Source organism: Prionailurus bengalensis, chromosome B1, assembly GCF_016509475.1.
Source record: "Prionailurus bengalensis isolate Pbe53 chromosome B1, Fcat_Pben_1.1_paternal_pri, whole genome shotgun sequence".
In the NCBI taxonomy this organism is placed as follows: domain Eukaryota; kingdom Metazoa; phylum Chordata; class Mammalia; order Carnivora; family Felidae; genus Prionailurus; species Prionailurus bengalensis.
Genome location: NC_057344.1, coordinates 68,996,982 through 69,024,912, shown reverse-complemented (window position 1 = coordinate 69,024,912; position 27,931 = coordinate 68,996,982). Strand labels below are relative to the sequence as shown.

The following is a 27,931-nucleotide window of genomic DNA, read 5'->3' as shown; positions in this document are numbered from 1 at the left end:
ATCCTAAGCAGGCTGTGAGCACAGGACCCGATGTGGGGCTCGAACTCACAAACTATGTGATCATGACCTGAGCTGAAGTTGAGTTGGATGCTCAACCGACTGAGCCAGCCACCCAGGCACCCCGGAGTTTTATAAAAAGTAACTTAAAAAATGATTCCAATAGTCAAATAATGGTATTTTTATGTATGTGTTTTATGCTATTTCATTATTCTTCATGGTTCTAAAAGAAACATGGGTACTATACTTTGTGCTATATATGTTTTAAGTTTGTTGTTGTTGTCATAGATAATCATCTGATTTTGTTACCTTTTCTTTTCAGTCCTGATGATATTGGGACCTGCTGGTATATACTTCTCTCTGGTTCCGTGTTCATTAAGGAATCCATGTTTCTTCCAAGAAGCAGGTATTGTATAGACATTCTGTAATGGATTTTCCATGAAGCTTAAAATCTCTTTGTAGAATTGAGTTCCTTTGCAGAATTCTGTTGTTTCCTCTTCTGACAGAAAGCAAGAGACTACCTTGGGGCATTGATCTTTAAGAAAGGATTACTTTATGTTTAAACACTGTTACAATCTCTTTAACCAAGGGAAAGAACAAAAGACATGTTGATCACATGCCCATTTGTTATAGGAACACATCAGGCTAGTTTTAGGGCACATTTGTTCATTGGGAATAAAATCTGTCTCTATTAAAAGGCACTCTCATAAACATCTAAAGAGAAGCAAAGAAAGTTCATTGAGACCTCATGGCACTAGAAATAGAAAGCCAGGGACTATCGTTGACTTTTCTGCTTCTCGGGACCATATGGTCTCTCATTCTTGCATTTGTCTGTGGGCTGGCTCCCCGCTCTCTAAGGCTATTAATGTTTTTCTCCCTGTGATTTTGGCTTACAGGTGCTGACTATTGACTTGTAAGCTTATGTCCCTAATGTTTCCGTCATTTGACTGTAGTGTCTTTTCTTTGGATTCTTCAGGCTACAGTCTGATTGGCCGGGCTTGGGGCAGATATGCACCTCATTCCAATCAGCTATGGCCAAGGAGGGTTAGCGCTCATCTGTTACACACATATGTTCAGTTCCCTGACTGAAGGTGTCAGCCACTAAGTTTTACTAGTTATTTTTTACCCCAATTGTTTATTTTTCACAGTTGTATATTTTTATTTTGACTAAAGTTTAAAACACTTTAACAGATTAAATATCTTTATTTAAATTTACTAAATAAGTATTTAAATGGGCAAAATTTATTAAAACATAGTGACTGCTCCCCCCCCCCCCCCCCCCTTCTATAACTTCACTCTCTCATGAAAATATTTAACTGTATTCTTGATGAGTAATTCTGAATGGGTCAGGGACAAATTAAGAATCTATTTTAAAAACATGAACAAACATTTATAAAATGTCAGAGTCAGTGAGATAGGGAGAGGCAATTTATACATGCCTGGGTGTGGTAATAGAAGACACTGGGATGGCCTTTGGAGGTAGGGACTTGGGCAGTGAGAGAGTGCCAGAGGCGCAATGCATCTAGTGAAAAACAATCTCTGGTGCAATTCCCATGCCTCTTTGCCCTCTGCTTCTCCGAGATCAGACTGGCAGGCATTATTCTCTTTGGAAAATAGCCCCATGAGGGAGAGAGGCTGGCTCTATTGCCTGTCTATTTGTGGTTGTTCTTATAGTAGCGATAGTTATAGTAATGGAAATAGCACTGGTAGTGGTAGTTGCAGTAATAAAGTGATGATGGAAAAATAGCTAAGGCTTTGACAGTGCTTTCTATTTACCAGCTCACCATTTTGAATATTGTGTGTGTGTGTGTGTGTGTGTGTGTGTGTGTGTGTGATCGTTTAGTATTGCAACTACCCTTTGAGGTAAGTATAATTTTCATCTGCATTTCGAGACTGAGGAAACTGTCAGTACAGTATGGTGGGTGATTGTGCCTCCTGGAATTCTGCCTGGGATGCTGGGAGTGAGCCCATGAACCAGCTCCTATAGTTCTAGGAATTCTGTTTCCCAGAGGAATGGAGAATTGATTAACGTTCTTGTCCTTCAAATACAGGAACTACTTACTTTTTGGTCTCTTTTTGGGGGCTCTAACTCTGTTTCTGAACTTGGATGAAGGTATAGTCAAACAATATTTAAGCGTTGATATATTTTTAATTATGTATAATTTTAATATAAAAAGTAATAATAAGTAGTGTGTAAATTAGCAAAGGTTAAAGAGATGGAAAAAATCACTTATAATTTCTCATTCAAAGTAATAATTCTGTAATACTCTATAGTGTTTTACTATCTAGTCTTACATATATGTGTTTCACATACTGAAGAGCATACTTAATCAACAATGTAATATCTTGTTTATTTCAATTAAAGAATATGTGTACACATAAGTGTTGCCTTGCAATATTAAAAGCTCTTTAAAAGGCCTGCTCTTTATGTATCTTGATGCCTGTTTAATTGTTCAGTTATTTGAACTTTCCACAGTTTAGTTAATAATTGTAAGGGTACATTTTTGATGGCTTTTCATTATAAATATTGCTTTAATGACTGTGATTTGAAATTTATGTATCTTAAAGGAGGACAGAGGTTAGTGACTTCATTATTCTATTGATGCAAGGTCTGTTATACAAAACAAATCTATAGACTGAGACCCTAGAACAGTGAAGGAGCCTGTGATGGTCTTTTTTCAGTACCAGCCATCATTAACTAGTCAAGTAACAGCTTGTTCTAACTTCTGGAAAGGGAACCTAATGTTCAGAAAACTGCTGTTCTGGAAGAAAGAGGACTTGTAGTTCAGACCTATTTTATGAACACATTGGACTCTATGCCTAATTATTTTAAAAGATGACATAAGTTACTCTTTCTCTGGCTGGATGTCAAATGCTTGCAAGCCAGTACTTTAATGGGATGAAGGAAGGAATGGTGTTTCAGTCTGAATGACAAGCTAGTACTATATATAGGCTATGTCTTCACGTTGCACCTGTGACATCTGCTCTAAGTTGTTTGTTTCTTTTGGTGGTGTTGCCTTAGGAATAGTGTTCATACTGTTTTAATAGGAAGGAGTTTCTACTGGTGCTGTGCTAAAGGTTGACACTAGTAATGCATATATATTTATTTCTCCACAAAATATTGAGGTTTGATTAAAGAATAGTATGGTTGAGGTGTTAGTAACAATCTGGTTTTATAGAACTAGTTCACAGATGATTCTCCACATTTATCATATTTTTATCATGTTAGTCTGGAAATTGTTTATTGGTATATATAATAAGTAACCTGATCACTCATTTTGACAGCTAATTCACCCTGAACAGTTAGTTTTGAATCAAAATACTTTGAAGAATATTTTTATGTTTTTACCTAATTCTCATGAAATTGCTTTGACACCTGATTATCATCAAGTGAGAAGGATGATATACATTGCAAAAAATCTGCCATTTGGCTTCTAGGTTTCATTTGCTGTATTGAATTCCTTGATTGACATTGAGGTCAGCACTTTATGGTTTTTTAAAAAAAAATTTTTTTTTTGTTTTCTTTTTAGATAAATGTTCTTTGGGTTGCATACCTTTATGTTGTTGAAACATGAATCATTTTCCCTGTTAAGAGTTATGACATTCACGGAGTCTATTAATTCCTTTGAGACTATCAGTGACAGCTTACTCACTTTTTTCTGTTCTAAGTAATTTAAGTGAAATGAATGTTTTTGTGAGTTTTATTGTAAATCTATTAGAAATATATCAAAGTTTGAAATGCTGGTATTTGTACAAATGGGAGTAATGTCATTTATAATGTTATTACATAAAATGTTGCCCCAATACAGGGCGAAACTCTTATGTGGAGTAAAAATTTGTGGTCCTGAAGCAATGTACAATTTATAGTAATGGTTTTCTCAGTCTTTTATTTAAAAATAAATTCAGTTTCTTTGATCAGAAAGGTGGTGAACAAAGGTAATTTAGCAATGCAACAAAGGTTATTGTCATTCTCACTTAGGAAGATGTCAGAGGAGACATTTGTCATAGATGAAGATAGAAACAGTGTAAATTGGATGTGTTTTTCCAGTCCTTTCAGCAGAGTAGCGGTAGTCACTGAGTTGTGCATGTTGTGTACCGCACAACTCAGCGATGTGCTGTTTTAACCACAGTAATAGACCGTGAAAAGCAGAGAGTGGTGAAATATTTTGAGGAAGGAGTTTTTGCCCCCTAACTTTTCCAAAGGCATCATTTGCAACAACAGTGGAGCTGGAAAGCAAGAGATGAAAACTGTCTCATCTAAAGTTGCAGGTTTAGAAGTGTTTTTCTTAATGTACTTTTGTTTATTCTACATAATGGGCAGGAAGGTAATAATGTTCATTGTCCTAATGTGTTCTAAATCAGTGTTATTTATGGAACTTTAAGAGAAATTGTCGTATACTTAAAATTTTCCCACTTTTAAAATTTTCCCACTTTTAAAATTGTCCCATCCTACGAATGCTGAACTTATTTTGTAGTAAATTCACAATTTAGTAACTTGGATTGACATGTTATTTTAATATGTTAATCCAGGCTGCTGGGTTAAGCCAGGCTTCTGGCTTCTTTGGAAGGCTGAGAATTTTAGATATAGAAGATAGGCTTAGACTGTGCGTCTAAACTTTCCCTTGCTATTTGGATTGTTTGTTAGAGAAGAAGACAGTACCTACATTGTATATTAACTCATAGAGTGGAATCTTTTCCTAGTAATTTATCAGTCATTTTACATTTATTTGCAAAAAACAGAATGCTAGATGTTTAAACATTACTGTCATACAGACTCTTTCTTTGAGTTTATGTTGATCATAATCCTGGGGGTGGGGGAGATCACTTTATTTAAAATGTTGAACCTGATTTTCTCAATAGAATCAATTTTATCATAGAAGCCCCAAGGAAGGGCCTTTTAGTAGAAATGACCATGCATCCCACCACATTCAAACATAAATAATATTTTTATTGCTCTGGTAGCTAAAAACTTTCTATATTTTTTATATGCCGTGCAATTAGTAAACAAGTCTCTTCATATCAGTGTGGCAGGGGCTATGAGTTTGAAGGAAAAAATAAGCCCGGGGTGGCCATACCCTAAACACTTCGAAGATGCCAAGAAATGGGTTGTAATCAAAGATGGGAGCCAGAGGACCTGGGGAGAAAAACCTGTCTATACAGAGGGCTGGAGGCTTCTAGTGCACGGATGCTAGGGTCCAGCTACCAGGTGGTCAGGCAGCGGACTTAGTGGGACAAGTAATCTGTACACTGTAAGTGTTGTGAGAAGTTATGTCTGCAACTGGCAAAGCCCTGTCCGTGGAAACTGCTGAACACTGAAATGCCATAAAAATTTAGGATTAGTTCATAGGCCTTTTTCATATTTATGGGTCATTCTGTCTCATTCTAAAGTAAGTTTGGTAGAGTTTAAATTTTGAGGCATATTTCCATGTCATTTCAAATAGTAGTTGAAACTTGCATTAAGTCCTGCTGTGTGGTCTCTGTAGTAAGTTCTGGAGTATGCAGAGGAAACAAAATGGTCTACTCCCTGCTGTCACATAATTTAGTATCTGGTTGGGGAGACGAGGCAGTCATATATGAAGCATGAAAAAATCGCATAGGTGTCGTTAAATAATACAGTGTAAATTGATGTAGCAAAGACCACACAAAATGCAAAAGACCTTCCAGGATTAGTGGTGTCTTAATGTATGTGGTAATGTGGAGTAGCTCTTAAGTGAATTCTGAGTTAGGTTTATGATTTAGATTGTTGGACAGTGGTTGGAAAGGAAGTCTGGACATACTAAAGAGCATGAGTGATGGCACAGAAATAAGATTGAAGGTGGGGCAGTTCATACATTAGCAATAGCTTGAGTGGAGTCACAAGAATAGGATCATTTATCTAGAACAGACATGCACTTTAGGGAGTGAACTAGTTGCAAAAGCATTGGTGATGGGGGCATTAATGAGAAGTCTAGTTTACAAAGCTGTGGAAGTTGGCTGGAAAGGCCAGGGTTGTTGGTAAGTTAGGTGTCAAGGAACGTTGGCAAGAGGTTAGGAGAAATGCACACATCATTTATTTGTATCATGTTGGCTGTGTCCATTTACAAGCAGTACTTCTCTTTCATTGATACCAAATATATCCACAATTTAAAAATTAAAATTGTGGTATGGTACTCTCAAACTCACATTTTAAATTAGAGCTGGCAGCTATAATGAGGATAAGTGGGGAAACAAGACATTTAACTAATCAGTTCTGAGAGGCTGAAATACTATTCTCATTATGATTCACATGACAAACAATGAGCTACTTGAGTTTAAAAATCACAGACCTACTTTCTGCTTGCCAGTGCTAGATGATAAGTTAATTGATTGCTCTGAAACTTGCTAGTTTTTGTTTTTTTTTTCCCCTCAGTAATGGAAGAAGGTGAAACAGTGGAAGAGTGATTCTGTATTTATGTGGTAGGGACTGAAAACACAACTAACTATTCCTTATTTCATGTGAAGAGTCATATAGGATTAGAAAATCGTATTCTTGAAAGAGTACAAATGTGTTATAAGTCATATGATGCCTTATTGGAGATGGAATATGGCTTTAAAAAAATAACTCACTGATGGGGTGCCTGGATGGCTCAGTTGGTTAAGCACCTGACTCTTGATTTTAGCTCAGGTCATGATCCTCAGGGTCATGAGATCAAGCCCTACATGGAGCTTGCTTAATATTCTCTCTCTCCCTTCCCCTCTATCCCTCCCTGGCAATCCTTTCTCTCTCTCCCTCTCTCTCTCTCTCTCTAAAAAAAAAAAAAAAAGAAAGAAAGAAAGAAAAAAAAAAGAAAAAAAATTGCTGATAAATGTTATGAAAGGGTAACTTTATTAGACATTAAGTGTATCCAGATGGCATGAAAGTAAGGTGAGGATCAGAGCTCTGGAGATTGTACATTACAGGTAAAATTTACCTTCAGTTATTAGCCAAATCACAACAATGGTGGTATAGATTAAGCATGGAAGAGAAATTGTGGTTAGTGAAGAAGGAAGGGGGGGAAAAAGGTATAAGTCATCTCAAAACTGCTCTCATTGGGTTTTTAAGGTAATGTATTGGTCTAACATACCTTCCTTTCCATCATGGGGGAGATATTGGTAACTTATAATAGGAATAAATGACATGATACATAAGTTTTTTAGAAGTTTTTTTTACAACCAGCATTACTAAAAGTTGTTTATTTCTTTAAAAGAAGAAATTGATCCTCCTTCCCTCCCTTCTTTCTTTCCTTTCTCCCAAGATAAACCACAAGATTTTGTTTAATTCATATTTGGAATAATATAAAGTCAGTGGATGATTGAAGAATTAGTAAGGGATAATAAGTTATAAGAACCACTTATCTCAGACACTGTTGAGACAGTGTCTCAACAACTCGTTGCCACATTATTTTGCAGAAGCAAGTGATTGGGGCCTGTGGTTGGCCAGTTAATGAAGATAGTTGGGTAGGCATAGAATCATGGGAAGATACTTCTATTTTAACTTAAAAATGTTCAATTTGATCTATACTTATAATATATATGTGTGTGTGTATTTATATATATTTGCATATATAATTGGATTAAAATACACATATATATACATAAATGTGAGTGTGTGTGTGAGAATCGCTCTTACTGGACTCGACTGTTTCCTTCCAGTCTTCCGCAGTTATTTTGCCTACACCTAATCCAGCAGCAATGCTTAAAAACTGACATACTTTTACTGAGGTTTCAAAAGCATTCTGCTTCATAGATTAAATAATTATTAAGTCAAACAGATTGCTATCAAGAGTAAATAAGTGTATTTTTCTTTAAAAATGCTCGTCTGTTAAAATTAATCACTACAAGAGATGGTGTCTTAGCAACTTCATATCTGAGGAGAATTCCTTACCAAAAGTGATGAGCGTAGTGACTAGAACTGATTTCCAGCACCAAATAGTACCCTGGGCTATTAGTTACACCCCTTTAAGGGAGTCCTCCACTTGATGCTTAATCAGTATTAATGAGTCGATCGACCCCTGTCCTAAATTGCTCACCTGCAGTTATATGTGCGTATTCTCGTATCTTATTCATTCTGCCGATATCATTGAGTTGCCTCTGTGTGCCTGCCTAGAATATGGTGTGGAAACGCAGAGATCCTACCTGTGTGTCCCCAAAGCCAAGTGGTAAAAAGTGTTTTGAGAAGGAAGTGTGGGGTCCGTTTGTCCAGTGCTGCAAGGAAATTCAGTAAGGTGAGACCAGAGACATGACCTTGGGATTTGGCAGCTAGGGGGTCGTAGGTGACCTGAGCGAACCATTCGCAGTGAAACCGTGGAGCTGATTGGGGGAAACTGGGAAGGTAAGAACTGGTGAAGGGGAATTTTCATTGTGAAGAGGAGCAGGGAAATGGGCCGGTGGCTGGGAGTCATTTGTGAACTAAAGAGTGGTTTGTTTCTGTAAAATCGAGAAGATGCTAGTGTGTGTTTGTACGTTACTACAGATGATCCAGCAGAGAGGGGTGAATGGATGGTACTGGAAAGAGAGAGGTAATTGCAGAAACAGGTGAGACCCACAAGGTGGGGAGGTGTTAGCTTTGGAACGAGTGAAAGAGCTTCACCTTCTTTGCAGGCTTATGACAAAAGCTGCATAGGTCACTGGGTAGATTTGGGAGTTCAATGGTAGGTATTGAGGAGTTTTGACAAAAGAGAGAAAGAAGTTGTACACAAAGGGAGTGTTGAGTGCCCATTTGATATTCGTGGACATAGATGGTAAGTGTGTGTGTGTGTGTGTGTGTGTGTTTCTGAGCAACTTTTGGCTGTTTAGGGGCAGGCATGGAGAAGGTGTTGCTGGAGTTTGTGCTTTACCAGTGCATACAGTAAAGGGAGAGATAGGAGCAGGAATTAAGGGTGGATCTGGAATAGCCATACCTTATGTGGGTTTGTTCCAGGTCCCTTGAGCTCTAGAAACCATATATGTAAAGCAGCAAATGCCTACAAGTCTACTTGACTTCCTGCTTTCTCTGTCTCTGATGGCTTTAATAAACAGCTTGTCACCTGCTCTAGAAATTTCTGTGAGTCTCAGTTTTGATCTCTCTTTTCTCCCTCTGACAATTGTGGGTTTTTCTTTTTAGGAAACACTTCAGAGTTAGAAATGGCAGTATCCATCAAATCAACTGCCTCTATCACTGCTTCCAGTGCCTGTGTTCAGATGTCACCTGCTCTATTAAAGTAGCTCCCTGAAGGCCGTCAATACTTCTTCCACAGTGTCCCCAAATCATTGTTTGAAGCATAGGACTTTTCTTCTTGATATTTTGAATAATTAGCTTAAATGACTGGCAGCTGCCAAACAGATAAAATCCAGACTTTTTAGTGATACGTACAGGGCAGCTCAAAATGTCTCCAACCTAAATTATTCCCTGTATACCCTCTCCAGACACCCAAGCTGATTGTTGTGGTCCAAGCATATCTTTGTCAGGTTGTTCTTGCTGTCTGGGATACCCACCTTGCTGTTGCTACCTTCACTCCCATTGTTCTTCATCTGCCAGTGAAAACAACATGTTTAATTCTCTGGGAATCCTACCCTTGTTTTCCTGTCAGGATTAATTGTTCCCTATCCATACTAAACTAAGATTTTTGAAGGGTGTGGCTGTATTTTTCATCTTTGCTTCCCCTAGCACATCTAACACTTATCAGCCATTTCATAAATACTTGTTGAATCGTATTGGTTTAGGATTTTATGCGTGTGTGTGTGTGTGTGTGTGTGTGTGTGTGTGTGTATGTGTGTATATATATATGTATATATACGTATGTATACATATATATATTTAAATTTATTTTTGGAGGGAGAGTGCAAGTGGGGGAGGGGCAGAGAGAGGGGGATAGAGGATCCAAAGCAGGCTTTGGGCTGACAGGCTGACAGCAGTGAACCTGATGCAGGGCTTGAACTCATGAACTACAAGATCATGACCTGAGCCAAAGTCGGATGCTCAACTAAACTGAGCCACCCAGGTGCCCCCAGGGTTATATTTTTAACTTGCCCTTAAAAATCACTTTAAAAAAGTTTAATGATATTTCACTAACATATTACCTTAAAAAACTTATTTTAACGTTTATTTTTGAGAGGGAGAGAGTCGAGTGTGAATGGGGGAGGGGCAGAGAGAGAGGGAGACACAGAATCCAAAGCAGGCTCCAGGCTCTGCACTGTCAGCCCAGAGCCCGACATGGGGCTCAAGCAGTGAGGTCATGACCTGAGCTGAAGTCAGATGCTTAACCGACCAAGCCACCCAGGTGCCCCAACATATTCCCTTTTAGAAATAACTTTTCAATAACCTCCGATTTATTGAAATTTTGGTTAGGAAAAGAATGAGGCTGTACCATAATGGAAGGAAGGAGTCTGGGGGGATGCTCATGAGAACTTGGTACTGGCCAGTTTGTGCAGGAGTGCAGAAGGGGCAAAAATGGTATCTTGTTGGACATCATTTTGCTTACTGTATTAGGTACAATTAGTTTGGGTTGTATAAAACAATTGCATAAACACAGCAGGACCTACTTTTTTTGTCACATAAAAGAACCCTAAAGGTAGATGGTCCCTGATGGTCTGCTGGCTCCTCAGTGTGAAAAGGTTACAGGCTTTCATCCTTCTTTCCAAAACCTGTGTGTGCACATAGCTTCCACTTTCAGCATCAGGTCAGACCACAAGGTGGCTGCTAAATCACACCTGTCATGTCTGCAGCAGGAGCTAGAAGCGGGAGGGAAGGCAGGAGAACAAAAAAACTTTAACTTCTATCCGAATCAGATTTCTTGAAACAATGTTTCTTTTTATGTTACATTGTCCAGAGGTACTTAACATGATCACTTCAGGTTGCCCAGGAGCCTAAGACAAGTAGTCTTTCATTCTGTGATGTAATGTGCCCGCTAAAAATAATAATATGTCTTTATTTAAAAATAAATAAGCACAGAACCTGATATGGGGCTCGAACTCACGAACTGTGAGACCATGACCTGAGCTGAAATCAAGACTAAGCCACCCAGGCACTCCTAAAAATATCCTTCTAAGAAGAAGGAGGAGAATGGATGTTGGAGTGGATAATCAATACTTTCTATTACACTTGCTGTCCAGTTTCCCCTCTTAGTTTGTTCATTATCTTTCTTTTCTACATCATTCTAACCCCTCAGCCCTAGGATCGTACTCTTCATCAGCTTACCCACACTGCTTCGGGTCTTACATCACCTATAATTTCTACTTGTCATATCTAAAGTTGACTTGAGTCCAGGTATTCCCATGACACACACAGATAAGGTAAAAATATATATTAAAGATTTTAAGACAATGTTGGGAAAGAGTTCCAAATAAGGCAGATAAAATTATGAAACAAATGTGAGCTTGGTTTGACTACAGTTGATAATATTGAAGGGAGAATTTAGTTGCAGTTTATCTAAACATATCCTGCGTTAAATTTGAAATAAGGTGGAGGTGTAAATTGATGGAATAGATTGAGATGTGTTAAAGATCCAGTGGGATATATTAAAATGTTCCCCCTTCAGGTATTAGTTGTATTTTCTGCTTCAGCATGAAATGTCTTCATCCTGGAAAGCTAACATGACTTTGAGCATCTTTTAGAGCAGCCTTACCCCGTTTAAATCATATTCTGATGGGATACCTGATGCACAGAGCAAAACAGATCTCTAGAGAGGGAGTTCAATTGCTGGATCAAGTTGGGAATTTGGTTGCCATAACGACAGCTTCACAGAGACGCTGCACGTATAAGTGCAGGCTTTCACAGTCCTTGGGAAACTGGCATTGGTAGTGTCTTAACAAAGTAAGTAACCTTAGAGAGAAGGACTCTGATGTTTTTGGCTGTAGTAGTACAATTGATAGGTTATCCAGGTCATCTGATGCTTGAAATCTTCAGTCAGGGAATTTGTCATTTGTGATCCTTGGTGTAAATGACTGTGAGTTCACTCTAGAGTTTCTTTTTAGTGATGTTTGGATTTCTCTTGCAAAAGTAAATACAATATTTCATAAAGGTTTTAAAGTCTGATGTGTGTGTCAATAAAATACTGTATTTTTCTCTGTAAAAAACTGGATTTACTTAACTGCTGCTAAGTGGAATGGAACCTGCAACCCATGTTTGTGCCACGGTCATTTTGGGGGAGGCTTGGTGTGGAGGGATGTGTGAACTACCATTTCACCTGTTTGAATTCAAACTGCCTTTAAATATCTATCAACTATATTTATTTTTATAAAATGCTTATTTATTTATTTTTGAGAGAGAGATCATGGATGTGCATGGGAGTGAGAAGGGGGCAGAGAGAGAGAGGGAGACAGAGAATCCCAAGCAGGCTTTGACATGGGGCTCGAATCATGAACTGTGAGATTATGACCTGAGCCCAAGTCAAGAGTCGACTGCTTAACCGACTGAGGCACCCAGGCACCCCTAAAAAAATTTTTTTTAAATGTCTATTTTTGACAGAGAGAGAGAGAGAGAGAGAGAGAGCGAGCAGGGGAGGGGTAGAGACAGGGGAGACACAGAATCTGAAGTAGGCTCCAGGTTCCGAGCTGTCAGCACAGAGCCCAACTCAGGGCTTGAACTCACAAACCTCAAGATCATGATCTGAGCTGAAGTCAGATCCCCAACCGACTGAGCCACCCAGGCGCCCCCCCCCCCCCGCCCCCGGCCTATTTTTTTTTAATAAGAAGCATACTTTCACTATTGGGAAGACCAACAGAAAATAAGAGTGTTATTAGTAAGAGAAAGATTGTGATATGAAGCAAATCATACATGGTGAAATTGGAATATTAAAATAAAAACTTCCAGTTAATCATAGTTCAGGGTCCCTTTATTTTATTTAATTATAAGTTAAATTATATATATATATATATGCATAAAAGACTACAAAATCATATATTAAAGAAAATGACTTTATTCTATTATTTATTTATTCTATTATCCTAGTTGATTTTTTAACATACTGAAAATTGTTTAAAAGTACTTCAAGAATTAAGAAATATACTCTCAGCTATTATTTCATTTTATTTCATGTATTATCTTTATATTAGAATTTAAGTGAATGTAATGTGTGCTTAAAAACTACCTTCCATATTTATTACTGATAAGAATATTGAGCTGTAAGTTCAAAATATTAAAAAAAATTTTATTTCCTTTCGTGTTTCTTATCTTGTGACATATTTGTGGCTTTATAGAGGTTATGTGTTTTTTGCAATGAAATATAAGATAATTTCTAGTATTTCATGTTCATATATTATAGATCTATATAAACATTAAGTAAGTGTATTTTCTTAGTTATTTGGTTATATGGATTTTTTTGAGTTATATTTAAAGGATTATTTTTACTTTGTCTTTTATTGATGTCTTTATGTTTTATAGCTATAAACTGCTTAGTTTATCAGCTTTATTAAGATAATGTTTATTTCTTAATATAAACATCTTCAGATAATTTAAAATATTGAGGCAGTGGTCAAAATCTGTCAAACATTTTCCTCTGGTTTATTTTTGTTATTTTTTTGCTTTATTAAGATGAATTTAGAAAACCATCTTAAAGTATTTATACTTTAGTTTTACAAATAGAAAAACTACGAGTATTTCATTTTCATCATTCTTAATCATATATAATACATGATATACCTATGTCTATACCTATATATGTTCTTTATTTATAGATCTATATGTATTTATTGCAGAGGTCTGCTGCCATGATAGTTTATATAGTCTAAAGGAATAATTCCTTGTTATTCAGAATCTTGAGACCACTTCAGTTTACCCCTTTGTCATCTGATCTTGATTTTTAACTGACATAATTTTGGAAATACAGAATGAAGAGTTAATTGTGAATAGGGTTTTCTAGGTTTTATAATCATTATCCCATTTAAGTGAATTTTTTTTTTTTTGGAAGTATGACTGACATCTATTAAGGGAACCTTAAAAAACTGTTATATATAAATTTGTGTATGGAAACATCCCTCTGGCTAAAGCAGAGGTATTTTTCATTGATTATCTATGTCAAAGTAATTATAGTTCTTCAAAAACAGTAGAGAAGAACTGTCTGATATCTACTACAGCCTGAGAAGTATGAATTTTAATTTTTCTAAGAATGTGCTTGTGGGACAATAAGTAGAAAAGACACTGGATTAGAGTCCTCATGTTTGGCAATAAAGATGGTTAGAAGATAAAATACAAGATTATGAAATGTAACTGACCAAGACAGAGGTTTCTGAAGTGGGCTAGTTAGTAGATTCACCTGGCTGAATGGGTAAAATGGGTAAAATACTGAGACCCAGACCTAGAGATTTTCCACTACAGTCTGTATTGGACCATGCCACTCTCATTTTCAAAGTTTACAAGCAAGTGGTCAGTCAGATGTGAACTGAGAGGCTGAGCTAATGACTATGAGACTGATGTGTAGCCACTGAAGTTTTTTTTTTTTTTTAAAGTTTATTTAGACAGAGAGAGAGAGACAGAGCATGAGTGGGGGAGGGGCAGAGAGAGGGAGACACAGAATCTGAAGCAGGCTCCAGGCTCTGAGCTGTCAGTGCAGAGCCTGATGGTGGGGCTCGAACTCATGGACCACAAATCATGACCTGAGCCGAAGTTGGACGCTCAACCGACTGAGCCACCCAGGCACCCTGATGTGTAGTCACTGAAGTTTTAAGATCAGTAGAATGGGAAGATAGTGGAAGATTGGCAAAGTTGGAACCAAGACAGGAATCCTATCTCAGTAGCCTTGGTGTGTCAAAGCTAAGGGCCTGACTAGTATTTTCAGGGAAATAGAAGATGATGGGTCACATGTCAGCGTAATTTAGAAGGACTAATTGACGAAATTTAGGGACTGAAATTACAGACAAGGGACAAGTTGGAGTAAAAGATGATTCCAATGCTTGGAACTTGCATGTCTGGTAGTGTGATGCCTTTGCCAGTTATAACCAAATCTGGAGGGAATGAAGCTGGTGGAGATCAGAGTTAAATATATTTGGTATTAGGCCTGTTGTGGTACATGCTTTGACAGACAGGGGGAGCCACAGGAGGTGTGAGGAGAACCTGGGCATTAAGTCACCTGAAACGCTTTGGAGATGGGGGTAGTGTAGGTGTAAAGGTAGATAAATAGGGAGAATGCAGAAACAAAAATGAGATTCTTATAAGGTCAGAAGGCTACAGGGACAGAATTTGACAACTAAGATACTGCTTTGCTGCCCATTTTCATGCAGAATTATCTCATGTCTTGTTTTAAGCAAGCTATGCAACATATTGCCAATTCTCATATTAAATGGTTGTCGGATTTCATAAATTCTATTGAACTTTGTAAATGAGGTAGTTTTAGTCTTTTGCAAAACATAATTTGAAAATGATGGTTTAGGTTCCTTCCAGTTTTCTGGATGTTCTGTCAACATTCATGAACATCTTTTTGTATGGACGTATGTTTTTATTACTTTTTGAATACCTAGGGGTGAAATTGCTGGGTTATATGGTACATGTATGTTTAATTGTATAAACAAGTGCCATGCTGTTATGTATAATAGCTGTAACATTTTGCATTCCCAACAGCTTATGAGAATTCTGGTTGCTTTACCTCTTCCCCAACTCTTGGTATTGTCAGCCTTTTTAAAATCAGCTTGTCCATGTCCAAAGTTTGTTAGGATTTGATTGGATTTGCACTGAATCTAAAGATCAATTTGGGGAGATTTACTCTCAGTAAGATTGAGCCATCCAACCTGGTATATTTCATAATTTAAACCTTCTATTATTTCCCTTTGCATGGTTAAATACTCTTTTTGTAATTTTTTGTGTATAGGTCATATATGTCTTCATTAAATTTATTCCTAAGTATTTTACTTATTTAAAAAAATTTTTAATGTTTATTTAATTTTGAGAGAGAGAGAGAGAGAGAGAGAGCGAGAGAGCACGAGCAGGGGAGGGGCAGAGAGGGAGACACGAATTCCGAAGCAGGCTTCAGGCTCTGAGCTGTCAGCACAGAGCCGGACGTGGGGCTTGAACTCATGAACTGGGAGATCATGCCCTGAGCCGAAGTCAGCCGCTTAACCAACTGAGCCACTCAGGCGCCCCTAAGTATTTTATTTTTGATGATAAGTAGTAGGTTTTCACTAGTTCAGTCTATAAGGGAGGATCTGAAACAGGTTAAACAATATTTTCAGAGTTGTCTACTTATTGGTAGAATTAGAATAATTAGTTATAAAACAAGATAAAACAAACTAAATATGGCTTTTGAGAAATGTCCACATTTCATTCAGATGAATTAGATTATTTGACATTTTATTACTTGATGTCTTTCTAAGAAGTTACATATATTTGTGGGCTTATGCTTTTCCTTGTAAATGTGTTTTTTTTTTTTTAACTTCTAAGAATTTTATGAATGCGGTATTATTTGAGTGACCCCTGAACTATTCATTTTTAGGTCCTGTCTTTCAAGGACATGCCTCCTATTTCAACTTCATTTCTGGTATATGGCAGATTTGGGGGAGGTTAGTGGCTAGGTTTTGGTGCCATTTATGTAGCCTTTAAAGAATATCAGATGCCTGGTTGCCAATATTTGAGATCTTACTTGATTTTTGAGATCATTTCAGTTTCTTGCTGGTGAGGGGCCAGTTTGAATCATTCATTTGAATTCATCTACCATTTTTCTCATTAACAAGTTACATAGATCTATTTGGTGATTTCTTAATGTAATTGTTCATTTTACCTCTTTAACGAATTTTATGAAAATTAGGTCATTTTTAGATAAGATGTTAGGGCTAAGCTTCCTTGTCTCTTCAACTCATACATGATGAGCTTTGCACAGTGAAATGGTGAACATTTCACAAAGGCCTTTTGGATAAGTCATGTCTACATGCTGAAGGGGAAAGCTGTTATGGACCATAACTTTTATACAAACTGATCAGCTGCCATCTGTGTACAAAGCACTGTGATCAGCAGAGACCTGTTTGTGCCTCTGTGTAGACTGATAGCAGCAGATCAATTTAGCTGAGCTGTTCTGTAGCAGTTGGGTCACGAGGACATAGACACTACCAAAGTGTAGTCATCATCACAGCACTGTCCTTTGCTGGTTTAGATTGTGGCAAGAGAGAAAAACTGCTTGCTCTCTTCACCCCAGTACAGAAAAAAGGTAAGATCCACCTTTTTTCTCTTGAAGGGATAAGCAAGACCAAAAGCAGCCTCTTTCAACTTTTCCCACGTTGTTTTGGTTTAAACGTATGCTAGTTTTTTCCCCACGATAATCCCTCAAGCCAGGTATACAATTCAGCATCCCTTTGGTGGAGAGCAATGTGTATAGTACAGCTTAGATAAATTCTAATAACAAAATTGCATTGCTGAGCACATCTAAACATTTGACCTTGGAGACTCATAGGAGAGCAGACATTGCAGATTTCCCTACTTGCCCTTGACTTACAAGAGGGTAGATAATGAATTAATAGAAATTGATAAAAGAGCATCTGTCAGGCAGCCGCTGAGGTCATGAGGCTGGTATGCGGAAACAGTGCCCATACAACATGCGTAACACATAACTGCAGCCAGGAGGGGTGGGTGGGTCATTGAAGCAGGAAATTAGCCTTCAGAAGGAATGTTGGCTTTCTGCACGAGCTACAGCCGCATGGACTCACTGAGAGAAAACACACAGGGAAATGGGGAGTGCTCATTGCCGCAGAGAAAAGAGCTCAGATAGAAGGTGGCAGTGCTATTGCTGTTATTGGTGCTTCAAAGATTTTGAAGACAGTGCAGGTTAGATTTTTTGTTCTTAAAGGAATTAAAATGTTAATAGTGTAAATACCAAATGTTTAGTACTTCTCCCATAGTTAAATAGACAACAGGCTACTGAGGAATGAACAGAGAGGAGAAAACACAGCTTATGAGGCCTTCGCTTGTAATTTTTTTCTTGTGCTCTCTTTTAAGCAAAGGTTAAATGTTGAGATTCGTGGTGGAGCAACCCACCTCTGTTAATTTGTGCAGGGTGATGATTGTTAGAAAATTTATTTCGAAATGAGCCTTGAAAGAAATTGAGAGACTCATAAGTGTATAGTTTTCTCAAATAGTTATTTCTGAAATAGGATCTTGTTAAAGGCCATGCTTTAGAAACAGTTGGTAATTTACACACACATGTAACTTATATGTAGTATACTTGGTGTGTGTATGCTTTTGTTTTAAATACTTGTAACTTTTTTTTCCCTTTTGGTTAAACTAATGAGCGAGGACAATATTTTAAAAGCTGAAATGCATTTTTATGGTAATTTTTCAGATCATGTTCCTTTTATACTTACATCAAAATTTACTCTTGTTATTCTACTGATTGAGAATGGGATAGATGGCATCAGCAGTTACTTGTTAGATTTTTTTCCCCTCTAAAGTTAATTGCTATCCTTCTATTTAAAGGCAGTGTCATATGAATACACACACACACACACACACATATATATAACACATATATATGACACACACACATATATGTGTGTATATATATGTATACACACACACACACACACACACACACATATTTGGTGAGCCCTAAATAAGTAGATTGATTTTGATTTAGGAGCATCAGTTCAGTCATTTTATTTAGATTCTTAAGGAGAAAAGTGACATTTAGTAACTACTTATCATTGTCCAGAAATAAGGTATGAAAAATTGGTGTTTTTAAAGTATTACATTTTAAATCATTTTATAAATTGGGAATGCCCACCAGCATAATCTCAGTTTGATTGCTGTGTATTCCCTCACTGGGTATAGCCTGACATGAACAAGTTTACATTCCAATACTGAAGAATTGCATTCCACTGGGCAGTTCTGACGTACAACAAGAATGTGGAGGCCCATACAAAGGGCAAGTTTGGGGACACTGATAGAAGAAGCTTCTGTGTTCAGCAACTGCCTTTCGTGGAAACTTACACTGGTGTAAAGTACCCTTGACTCAACTTGGGTGGGGAAAATGTGGTCACAGAAAGTTAGGACAGGACAGCCGTACCAGAGAAAGATCCTGCAGTACCCTGCCTGGGGTATCATTACCAAAGGTATTTATGAAAACTAGGTAAGACTTTGTATTTTCAAACATTTGTGCTTTCTTATTGTGGGTCTTGAACTTGAAAGACAGTTTATCAAGCTATTAAAATTGTGTTTATTTTATGTTATGTAGAAGACTAATTGATTTTAGTAATTTTTGTCTGAATATTTTTAGTACTGTAAAGTCATTGCATTTTGCACCTGTAAGAAATATTGAAGTTAGCTTACTTCAATTTTACAACAATTTGTAATTCTTCATTTTAAATTTTTTTCTGTACAAAAACTTAATGAGGATGAAAATCTGGATTGTTAAATGGTTTTTGGAACAACCATCCCTAAATTAGTTGTACTTAGGGAATATGAGCATTTAGGAATAACCCTGTTATGCTGTAAGTGGTCTTTATAGCAATCATTTGTGTGAATTTAACATTTTTTTTTTGTAGCTCAGAGAACCAATATATCGACCAAAAGTAAACCTGCGTTACTTTTAGTTGTCTTTTATAGTTGTTTAATGTAAGATTATAAGGACATTCTGAAATTACATTGAGGTTAATAGTTGAAAGCCAAACTATACAGTGTATTTATACAGAACAGTTTTAGAAGGATTTAAAATAGGCTCTAGTAATTAACTTTTCTTACGATGTAGAACGAGAAAAACTGTCAGCATTCTTAAACCACATACAGCACACTTCTTCATATCTCCCTATCTCTTTCTTTCTGACTTTATAGCCTCTTGTGAAAGGCTGGTTGGTATCTAGTATAGAAAGGGCGAACAAGTTTTTAAATATCCAGGCCCAGTCTCATTGATAACTGTTACCTACATCTTTCTTGCTTTTGAAAATTATTATACATATGTATTTGTATTTATGTGTTTATATAGCAAGACTGAAATTATTAAAAGAGAGGAATTATTTTTTTTAAATAATTTTAATTCAAGGTTTAAAAATAAGCCATGTCACTTTAAAAATTAAGAAGTTTAAACTTCAAAAATATCATTGTTTATCATGGCATGTGGTATTATGAGTGCCGTTTCAAAGAAGCAGATGTTCTACTAGTTGAAGTTCTGGCAGCAACTGCCTGGAGAAGCTTGGTTTTTATAGATTTGACATTCAGATCTTGGCCTATTCCAGGGTAACCCTCAAGCTCTTGATGGTCATTTGTAATTTTGCTGAATTTGAATTGCCTTCTGAATTACAAAAGCTGATTTGTCTTTTTCACTCAACTAGGCAGTGAGTGAGCCTAGCCAATCTCTGAGAATCTATCTTGTAATCAACTTCTGCTCTCCACTTGTCATTGGGTTTATGCTTTATGGGTAAATATGATACAGTATAGCAATATTCCTTAGGAGGTCTGGGAGTTTTTCCTCATAAATGGCAAGCTTACCAAGACTAGAGTTTATGTTATTGAATGTGGAAGAGGGCTATAGCAGAAAGCAAGAGAAAGGGCAAGGTCAGTGAAGTGTGACAGAATCCTGTATTATGGAATCTGATTGTGATTTCAGGCATCTCATTTAGATAGGTTGGCTTAGTTTCTTCAATTGTGAAATAAAAATGGAACTAGAGAGGCAGTTCTTATGGGGTGAGTAGGAATGCATTGGTCACATGTATTATCACCTGAGGGCTCTATATAAAATACAAATGTTTGAGGACCTTTGAATGTAGTACCTTGGATTATGGCTGAAGAAAAAAATGCCAAGAAACCCTGTACTATAGGATTTTCTAAGTTTTGTTTTTTTGTTTTTGTTTTTTTAATCTCTGAAATTCTACAAATCTATTTTGGTTTTGATGTACCATTGTAGGAAGCGAATATGACAGTCTTTTTATTAAACTCATGGTACTCACTCTTCTGTCTGTATTCACAACTTCCCTGTGACTCATCTTTTGCAGAAGATACATAAATTCTTACATGCACACTATATAAGAACAGGGGCTTATATTTAGTGAGTGTTTTATAAGCTCTGTATTGATCACAAAGTTTATTTTGATTCTGCTGTATGGGTCCAGTGAGTATTTGGAAGAGGAATAGGAAGCCGAATTGTGGAGATGGGGCTGAGGTGGCAGTACCCTCAAATTTATGGCTAGCAGTAAAATAAAAATAGGGTTAATGCTGGATGAAAAAAGAATGTAGGTAGTACAACTGACTCTTCAGAAATTTCAGTGACACTTATTTGCCTTCTCCCCATTTCTTCCTAGTTCCACTTTCACCCACAACTTCTCTCACTTCATTGCTAATTAATGTAGAAAAGAGGTCAGTCCCAGGCCTGTCATTGATATAATTCGGTCATCAAAGTTAACTCTTTCTTTGTCTCTAAGATTTGCTATTATGTGATCAAAGTGGTATCTCTACATTTTCTTATTCAAGTCCCAAATTTTTGCCAAGAAACCCAACCTTTTTATCCTTACATAAAATATGCCATTTGTTTGTTTGTTTGTTTATTTATAATCTCTACGTCCAACATGGGGCTTGAACTCACAACCCCAAGATCAAGAGTTAGATGCTCCTCTGAGCCAGCGAGGCACCCCAGCTATTTTAACTATTTAAGGTGTATGACTCAATGGCATTAATTACAATCATACTTGTGCAACTGTCACCACTACCTGTTTCCAAAATTTATGTTCCATAGCTCTGAACAGAACCTCTGTAACCATTAAGCATTCCTACAACCCCCAATAATCTATAGTCCACTTTCTGTCCTTATGAATTTTCCTGTTCTATATATTTCATATAAGTAGAATCTTACAGTATATGTCATTTTGTGACTGGCTTGTTGCACTTAGCATGATACTTTCAAGGCTTATGCAGGCTGCAGCATGTATCACAACTTCAGTCCTTTTAATGGCTGAATAATATTTCATCGCATGTGTTTATCACGTTTTGTTTACATATGTTTAATATGTTGATGGACATTTGTGTTGTTTATACCTTTTGGCTATTGTGAATAATGCTTTAGTGAACTTGAATGTACACATATCTGTTTGAGTCCTTGTTTTCAGTACTTTTGAGTGTTTATCTAGGAGTGGAATTGCTGGGTCATATGGTAATTCTCTGTTTAGCTTTTTGAGGAAGCACCAAACTGTTCCACAGGGACTGTACCACTTTATACTCCTACCAGAAAAAATATAAGAGTCCAAGTTCTCTGAATCCTCTTTAAAACTTGCTATTTTTTTAAAAATTATAACCATATTAGTATCTCATTCACATCTATCATCAGGTGTGAATTGGTATCTCATTGTGGTTTTGATTTGCTTTTCTTTAATGATTCAGAATGTTGATCAGCTTTTCATGTGTTTATTGGCCATGTGTATACCTTCTTGGAAAAATGTCTAGTCAGGTACTTTGCTCATTTTTTAATTAGGCAAATTTAATTTTTTAATTTGTCTTTGTTGTTGAGTTGTAGAGGTTCTTTATATATTCTGTATATTAAACACTGCTCAAATGTATTGTTGCAAATACTTCCTCCCATTCTGTAGATTGTCTTTTCAGCTTCTTGATAATGTCCTTTGATGCACACAAGTTTTTAATTTTCCTTTTGCTGCTTGTGCTTTTAGTGTCATATTTAAGAATCCATTGCCAAACCGTAAAACAGACTCTAAACTATAGAGAACAAACTCCCGGTTGCTAGAAGAGAGGTGGGCAGGGGGATGTGTTAAATAGGTGATGGGTATTTAGGAGGGTTGTGATGAGCACTGTATGTATGTTTAAGTGATGAATCACTAAATCCTACACCTGAAATTACTACTACACTGTATGTTAACTGACTGGAATTTAAATAAAAACTTGGAAGTAAAAAAAAAAAATCCATTGCCAGATCCAATGTCATGAAGATTTATCCCAGTTTTTTTTTTTTTTTTTTTTCCCTAAGAGTTTTGTGGTGTGGGCTTTTTAAATTTAGGTCAGTGATCCATTTTCAGTTAATTTTTATATGTGGTGAGAGGTATGGGTTCAACTTCTTTTTTTCTATGTGGAAATACAATTGTCCCAGCACATTTGTTGAAGGGACTGTTCTTCCCTCATTGACTGAGCTTGGCACCCTTGTCAGTATCAGTTAGCTATAGATACATGGGTTTATTTCTGGACTCTCAATTTTGTTTCATTGGTTTATTCGTCTGCACTTCAGCCAGTACCACACTATTTTGATAACTATAGCTTTGGTGTAAGTTTTCAAATCAAAAGTGTGAGTCCTCCAACTTTGTTCTTTTTCAAGTCTGTTTTGGCTAAGTAGGCCCGTTGCAATTTTATTTGCAAGAATTTGAAGATTGGCTTTTTGGGATTTTGATAGGGATTGCATTGAATCTATAGATCGCTTTGTGTAGTCTCTTGTAAGACTTAATAATTAATAATAAAAAAAGAATGCATTTGATAGGACTAATTGTCCATTTCTGCAGTGGTACCAAGAAGCATTTGGAGCAGAATACAGTCACATAGCTTTGAAATAATCCTTACCGATTTATGACTTTTCTTTCTTTCTTTCTTCCCTCCCTTCCCTTCCCCTCTCCTTCACTCTTTCTTTTAAATTTCTTACTTTTCTTGAAACCCTTAAGGATTATAGGTATATTTTTTAAGTTGCCCATGTTCTTATTTAATTTGTATCATTTATAAATTTTCTTAAATCATAATTTTAGAAACATTTAAGTTTCCAACTTTCAGCTGCTATTAGTAAGACTGAAGAAGTGTTTAAATTTGTGCCTCTGATCTTACAAAAAGTCCTTTGGAATTCCTTAATTTTTTTGTTGGGAACTTTTCAGTTCTGTGTTTTTCCCCTTAGAAACTTTGCTAGGAGAATGCTATATCATAGGTTTTACATGGTTTGCTATAAGAGTAGGTATAGTAATTTCCATTTTTAGAAATTACTTCCTAGTGTATTCATCATTTTGAGGTTTTTGTGTACTATTTGTTATTTATTATGTTAGTACTTACTGTGCTAATGCTTTAAAGATGTCTAGATTTCATGTATGTCTTTTAACTAAAACATGAGAACCCCTTGTTGTTTAATGTCATATTAAATGGTGTATGCATTTGATCTGTTTTCACAAAGGATATTTCATTGTATAGAGTGGATCCTCTGATTACTGCTTTCTTGCACTCACATAAAACTAAAAGATGAAATGTCTTGTACTTTATTCTTACTGACTTTGTTTTGTGCTTTGCTGTCTAAACATCTATGTCATTTGCATGCCTGCAGATTTCTCTCCATTTCTTTCCACTAAATTTTAAAGAACTGATCTCAATATCATCTAGGGTGGAGCTTATATGTTGCTATCTGGTGTCCTTTTTTAGCTCTATACTTATGTTTCAGAACTAAGTTTCTATTTATTTATTTATTTATTTATTTATTTATTTATTTATTTATTTATTTATTTATACATACATTTATTTCTGAGAGACAGAGATAAGCGTGAGTGGGGGAGGGGCAGAGAGAGAGGGAGACACAGAATCCGAAGCAGGTTCCAGGATGTGAGCTGTCAACACAGAGCCTGTTGCGGGGCCTGAACCCACGGACCGCGAGACCGCGAGATCATGACCTGAGCTGAAGTCGTACGCTTAACCGACTGAGCCACCCAGGCACCTCTATTTTTATTTTTTTAATGTGTATTTATTTTTGAGAGAAAGAGTGAGTGAAAGAGTGTGTGAATAGAGGAAGGGCAGAGAGAGAGATGGAGACACAGAATCTGAAGCAGGGTCTAGACTCTGAGCTGTCAGCACAGAGCCCAATGTGGGGCTCTATCCCACAAACCACGAGATCATGACCTGAGCCGAAGTCAGCCGTTCAACTGACTGAGCCACCCAGGCACCCCCAGAACTGGGTTTTTAAAACAGTGTGTAGAACATGGTCCAAGATTTTTTAAAAACTTAGTAAATAATGATATTTATTTACTTTTGTTTACATATTTATTGTTTCAAAGTATCACAGAGGAAAAGTGAATGTATTTTGTGGACTTAATTTCTAGCTAGCATTTTTCAGTACTTTGTTCATCCTAACTTATAGCTTCTGGTCTGTAAGCAAAGAGTAAGTCATCTTTGCATTAGAGACAAGAGGTCTAGTCATTAGGCCTAGTATGTGCATTCATGACCTACTATTTGGCTCTTTTGAGGCTATTGTACTTCCAGGTTGTTGGCTGGGTTTGAAATCATAGATTGTTGGATGAATGAAATAATATATTCTCCTTTGCTAGAATGTGTTCTGTGTGCATTTGCCTTTTCTGCTGAGTGTATTCTGCTGAGTGTATTCAAGGAATTACCTGAGGGCGAGTCTTATTTTTCCTGCAGTTCACATATTTGCGATGGTCAGTAGAACTTGAGTCTTCTGTGGCTGCAAAGGGAGTTTCATCAGATTCTGGTGTATCTCTTTTCCCAAAAGACTCTTATGGAGATATTTTTGAATAGCACATTTTAGGGGATGCAAACTTTTCATCTCCAAAGTAATAGTGTTTGTGCAAATGAATATGTGATTGTTGTCCTACCATAAAATTCTGTTGAGCTAATGACTACTTTGTACAAGGATTTACACCTTTAATTCTGAAGTAGGGAGAGTTGTTTGTACAGAATTAGGCATAAAATAGTGACTACCATATTGTTTGTGTAGACATTACCCCTTTTGTTGCTGAAATTTGTAAGCAATTCTAACAGGTTTTTATTTTTATTGAGTATTATATACACGTTGCATGCATTCTAAACTTGTTTTTTGTTTTTTTTTACTATTTGAAATTTTAAAACAGGAAAATCATTCAATCATTATGTTTCTAAAACATTATTATTATGTTGTCCAGTGCTATAATTTAATAAAATAGAATAAAAATTAGAGTTACAATAGAGAACAAACTGACAGTTACCAGAGGGGGGGTGGGTTGGGGGATGGAGGAAATGGATGATAGGGACCAAGGAGGGCACTTGTGATGAGTGCTGGGTGATATATGGAAGCAGTGAATCACTGTATTGTATATCCGAAACTAATATGACACTGTATGTTAACTAGCTGGAATTTAAATAAAAACCTAAAAAAAAGAGTTACGTAGTTGTGAGTTTCTTTAGATTTTAATGTTATTTTATTTAGAAATACACCTTAAACATATAATATATATTTTTACCTAGTCATGTAACAGGATTAAATGGGTGAAGGTGGCATAAAACCTGCTACATATTTTACTAACATGTTGATAATTTTTTCATTTGTAGTGTATCATTAAATTATAAAGTTCATTGTAAAAAAATTAAACTGCAATCAGGTAGTTCAGAAACACAGAAAGAAATTTTTGTGTGTACTGAAGATTTTATGTCATTTTAGTGGTATTTATTTGTAAACTAAGGTAAGAATATTTAAAGATTTAGGTCATTTTAATTGCACGAGAAGTAATATTCTAGATGGGTTTATTATATTTTCTTGCTAGTTTTTCCACTTTAAAAAGAGCACTCTAATATGAATGTTTGTGTATGTGTGCATGAATGTACATGTGAATATTTAAATAATTTTTTCATATATATGCCACATATAGTTCTGTTTTTGATTTTTTAAGAAACAGGATTAGTTGCTTGATAAAAAAGTTCTTTGGAAGAATTTTTTTTTTCTCAAAGATAAGCTATTAAAAATGTTTATTAAAAATGTCAATTGGAGGGAGGGGAGAATTTTGTAGTAGTAAATGGGTAGGAGTAGATGGTATATTAGAACAAGTCAGGACTACCTAGCTTCACCAGGATTTTCTCCTCATGGTTCTAGTGTGAATATAGCTATGGCAGAATCACCTGCTGCAATGTTAAGGTGGGAGTTGTCACAGATAGGGCAAAGGTGCTATATCTGAGTTCGCTAGTGAAAAGTTTTCAGGAGAAATGGGCTTGTAATATGCACGTCCACTTGAATTAAGGAAAAAATCTTAAGTTGAATACCTTGTCCTTACACTTTTTTCGAATAAGTTGATTTGAAAATGTAGAAAAATTTAATATAGTTTTTAGGTAAAAGAAATGCTTAACTAAGTCAATTAAATTACAGAAGAAAATTTACGTGCATTTTATACTTTGTATATTTTTATAGTTTGCATTGATTCAGTTCCCATTAGAATATTAGAATATTCTAAATTTTCACCTAGCTGGGAATAACTTGAAACAGCCTAACATACAGACATCTGGGTGGCTCAGTTGGCTAATTGTCCAACTCTTGGTTTCAGCTCAGGTCAGGATCCCACAGTTTGTGGGTTCAAGCCCCATGTTGGGCTCTGCACTGCCGCCGTTGGTGGGGAGCCTATTTGGGATTCTCTGTCTCCTCTCCCTGCCCCTCCCTGGCTCACGTACACACGATCTCCCCCCCCCCCCCGCCTCTCTCTCTCTCTCTCTCAAAATAAATAAATAAACTTAAAAAAAAAAGTAAAACAAGCTAATATAAAACACATTCATACTGGTTTTCTGTTAGTTACATTATTAATCTGGAAACATGATATTGGAATTTTTCAGAAAAATATATGTCTGAAATTTAAGAATTTGAATGGTTCCTGTTATTCTGTGTAAATAATGATGAAAGAGTTTCCCTTTCTCCAGTGGTTGTTTTTGTTTTATTATTTTATTTTATTTATTTATTTTTATTTATTTGGAGAGTTGGCCTAAATTTTCGATTTATATTTCATAAATCTTTTTTTTTTCTTCCTAGTTTTGGCAAGCGTTCTGCAGGAAGCTTTAGGCGTGGCTGTGAATGCATTGTTTTAGAGCCTTCTGAAATGATTGTGGTAAGAATACTTCTGTGAAGACTTTTTTTCCCTAAAAAAATTATAAAAATAAAAACACTTTTGCACAGTACTTATAATCATGTATTATAGATTTTATAACTTTAGATATATTTATTCCATAATTTTTATTATTATGAATCTGAGTTCATAGTCATAATATTGTAATTATTTATAAGATTCAATGAAATGAAAAAGAAGACTCAAAAGGGGCAAGTACCTAAATGTTTTGTGCTTG

General features: G+C 36.2%; 1 protein-coding gene across 11 annotated transcripts in view; it reads left to right on the top strand.

Annotated features, from left to right (window-relative positions):
• RAPGEF2 (Rap guanine nucleotide exchange factor 2) overlaps positions 1 to 27,931 on the top strand; it is a 247,548-nt gene that overhangs the window by 100,314 nt on the left and 119,303 nt on the right. For 8 of the 11 annotated variants that reach the window (XM_043566367.1, XM_043566399.1, XM_043566348.1 and 5 more), the window contains exons 4-5: positions 320 to 403; positions 27,621 to 27,696. In XM_043566367.1, coding sequence (XP_043422302.1) covers positions 320 to 403; positions 27,621 to 27,696 — 160 coding nt within the window. Of the gene's footprint in view, positions 1 to 319; positions 404 to 17,085; positions 19,017 to 27,620; positions 27,697 to 27,931 lie in introns of those variants that run through there. The other 3 variants (XM_043566416.1, XM_043566426.1, XM_043566408.1) reach the window with 3 other exon arrangements.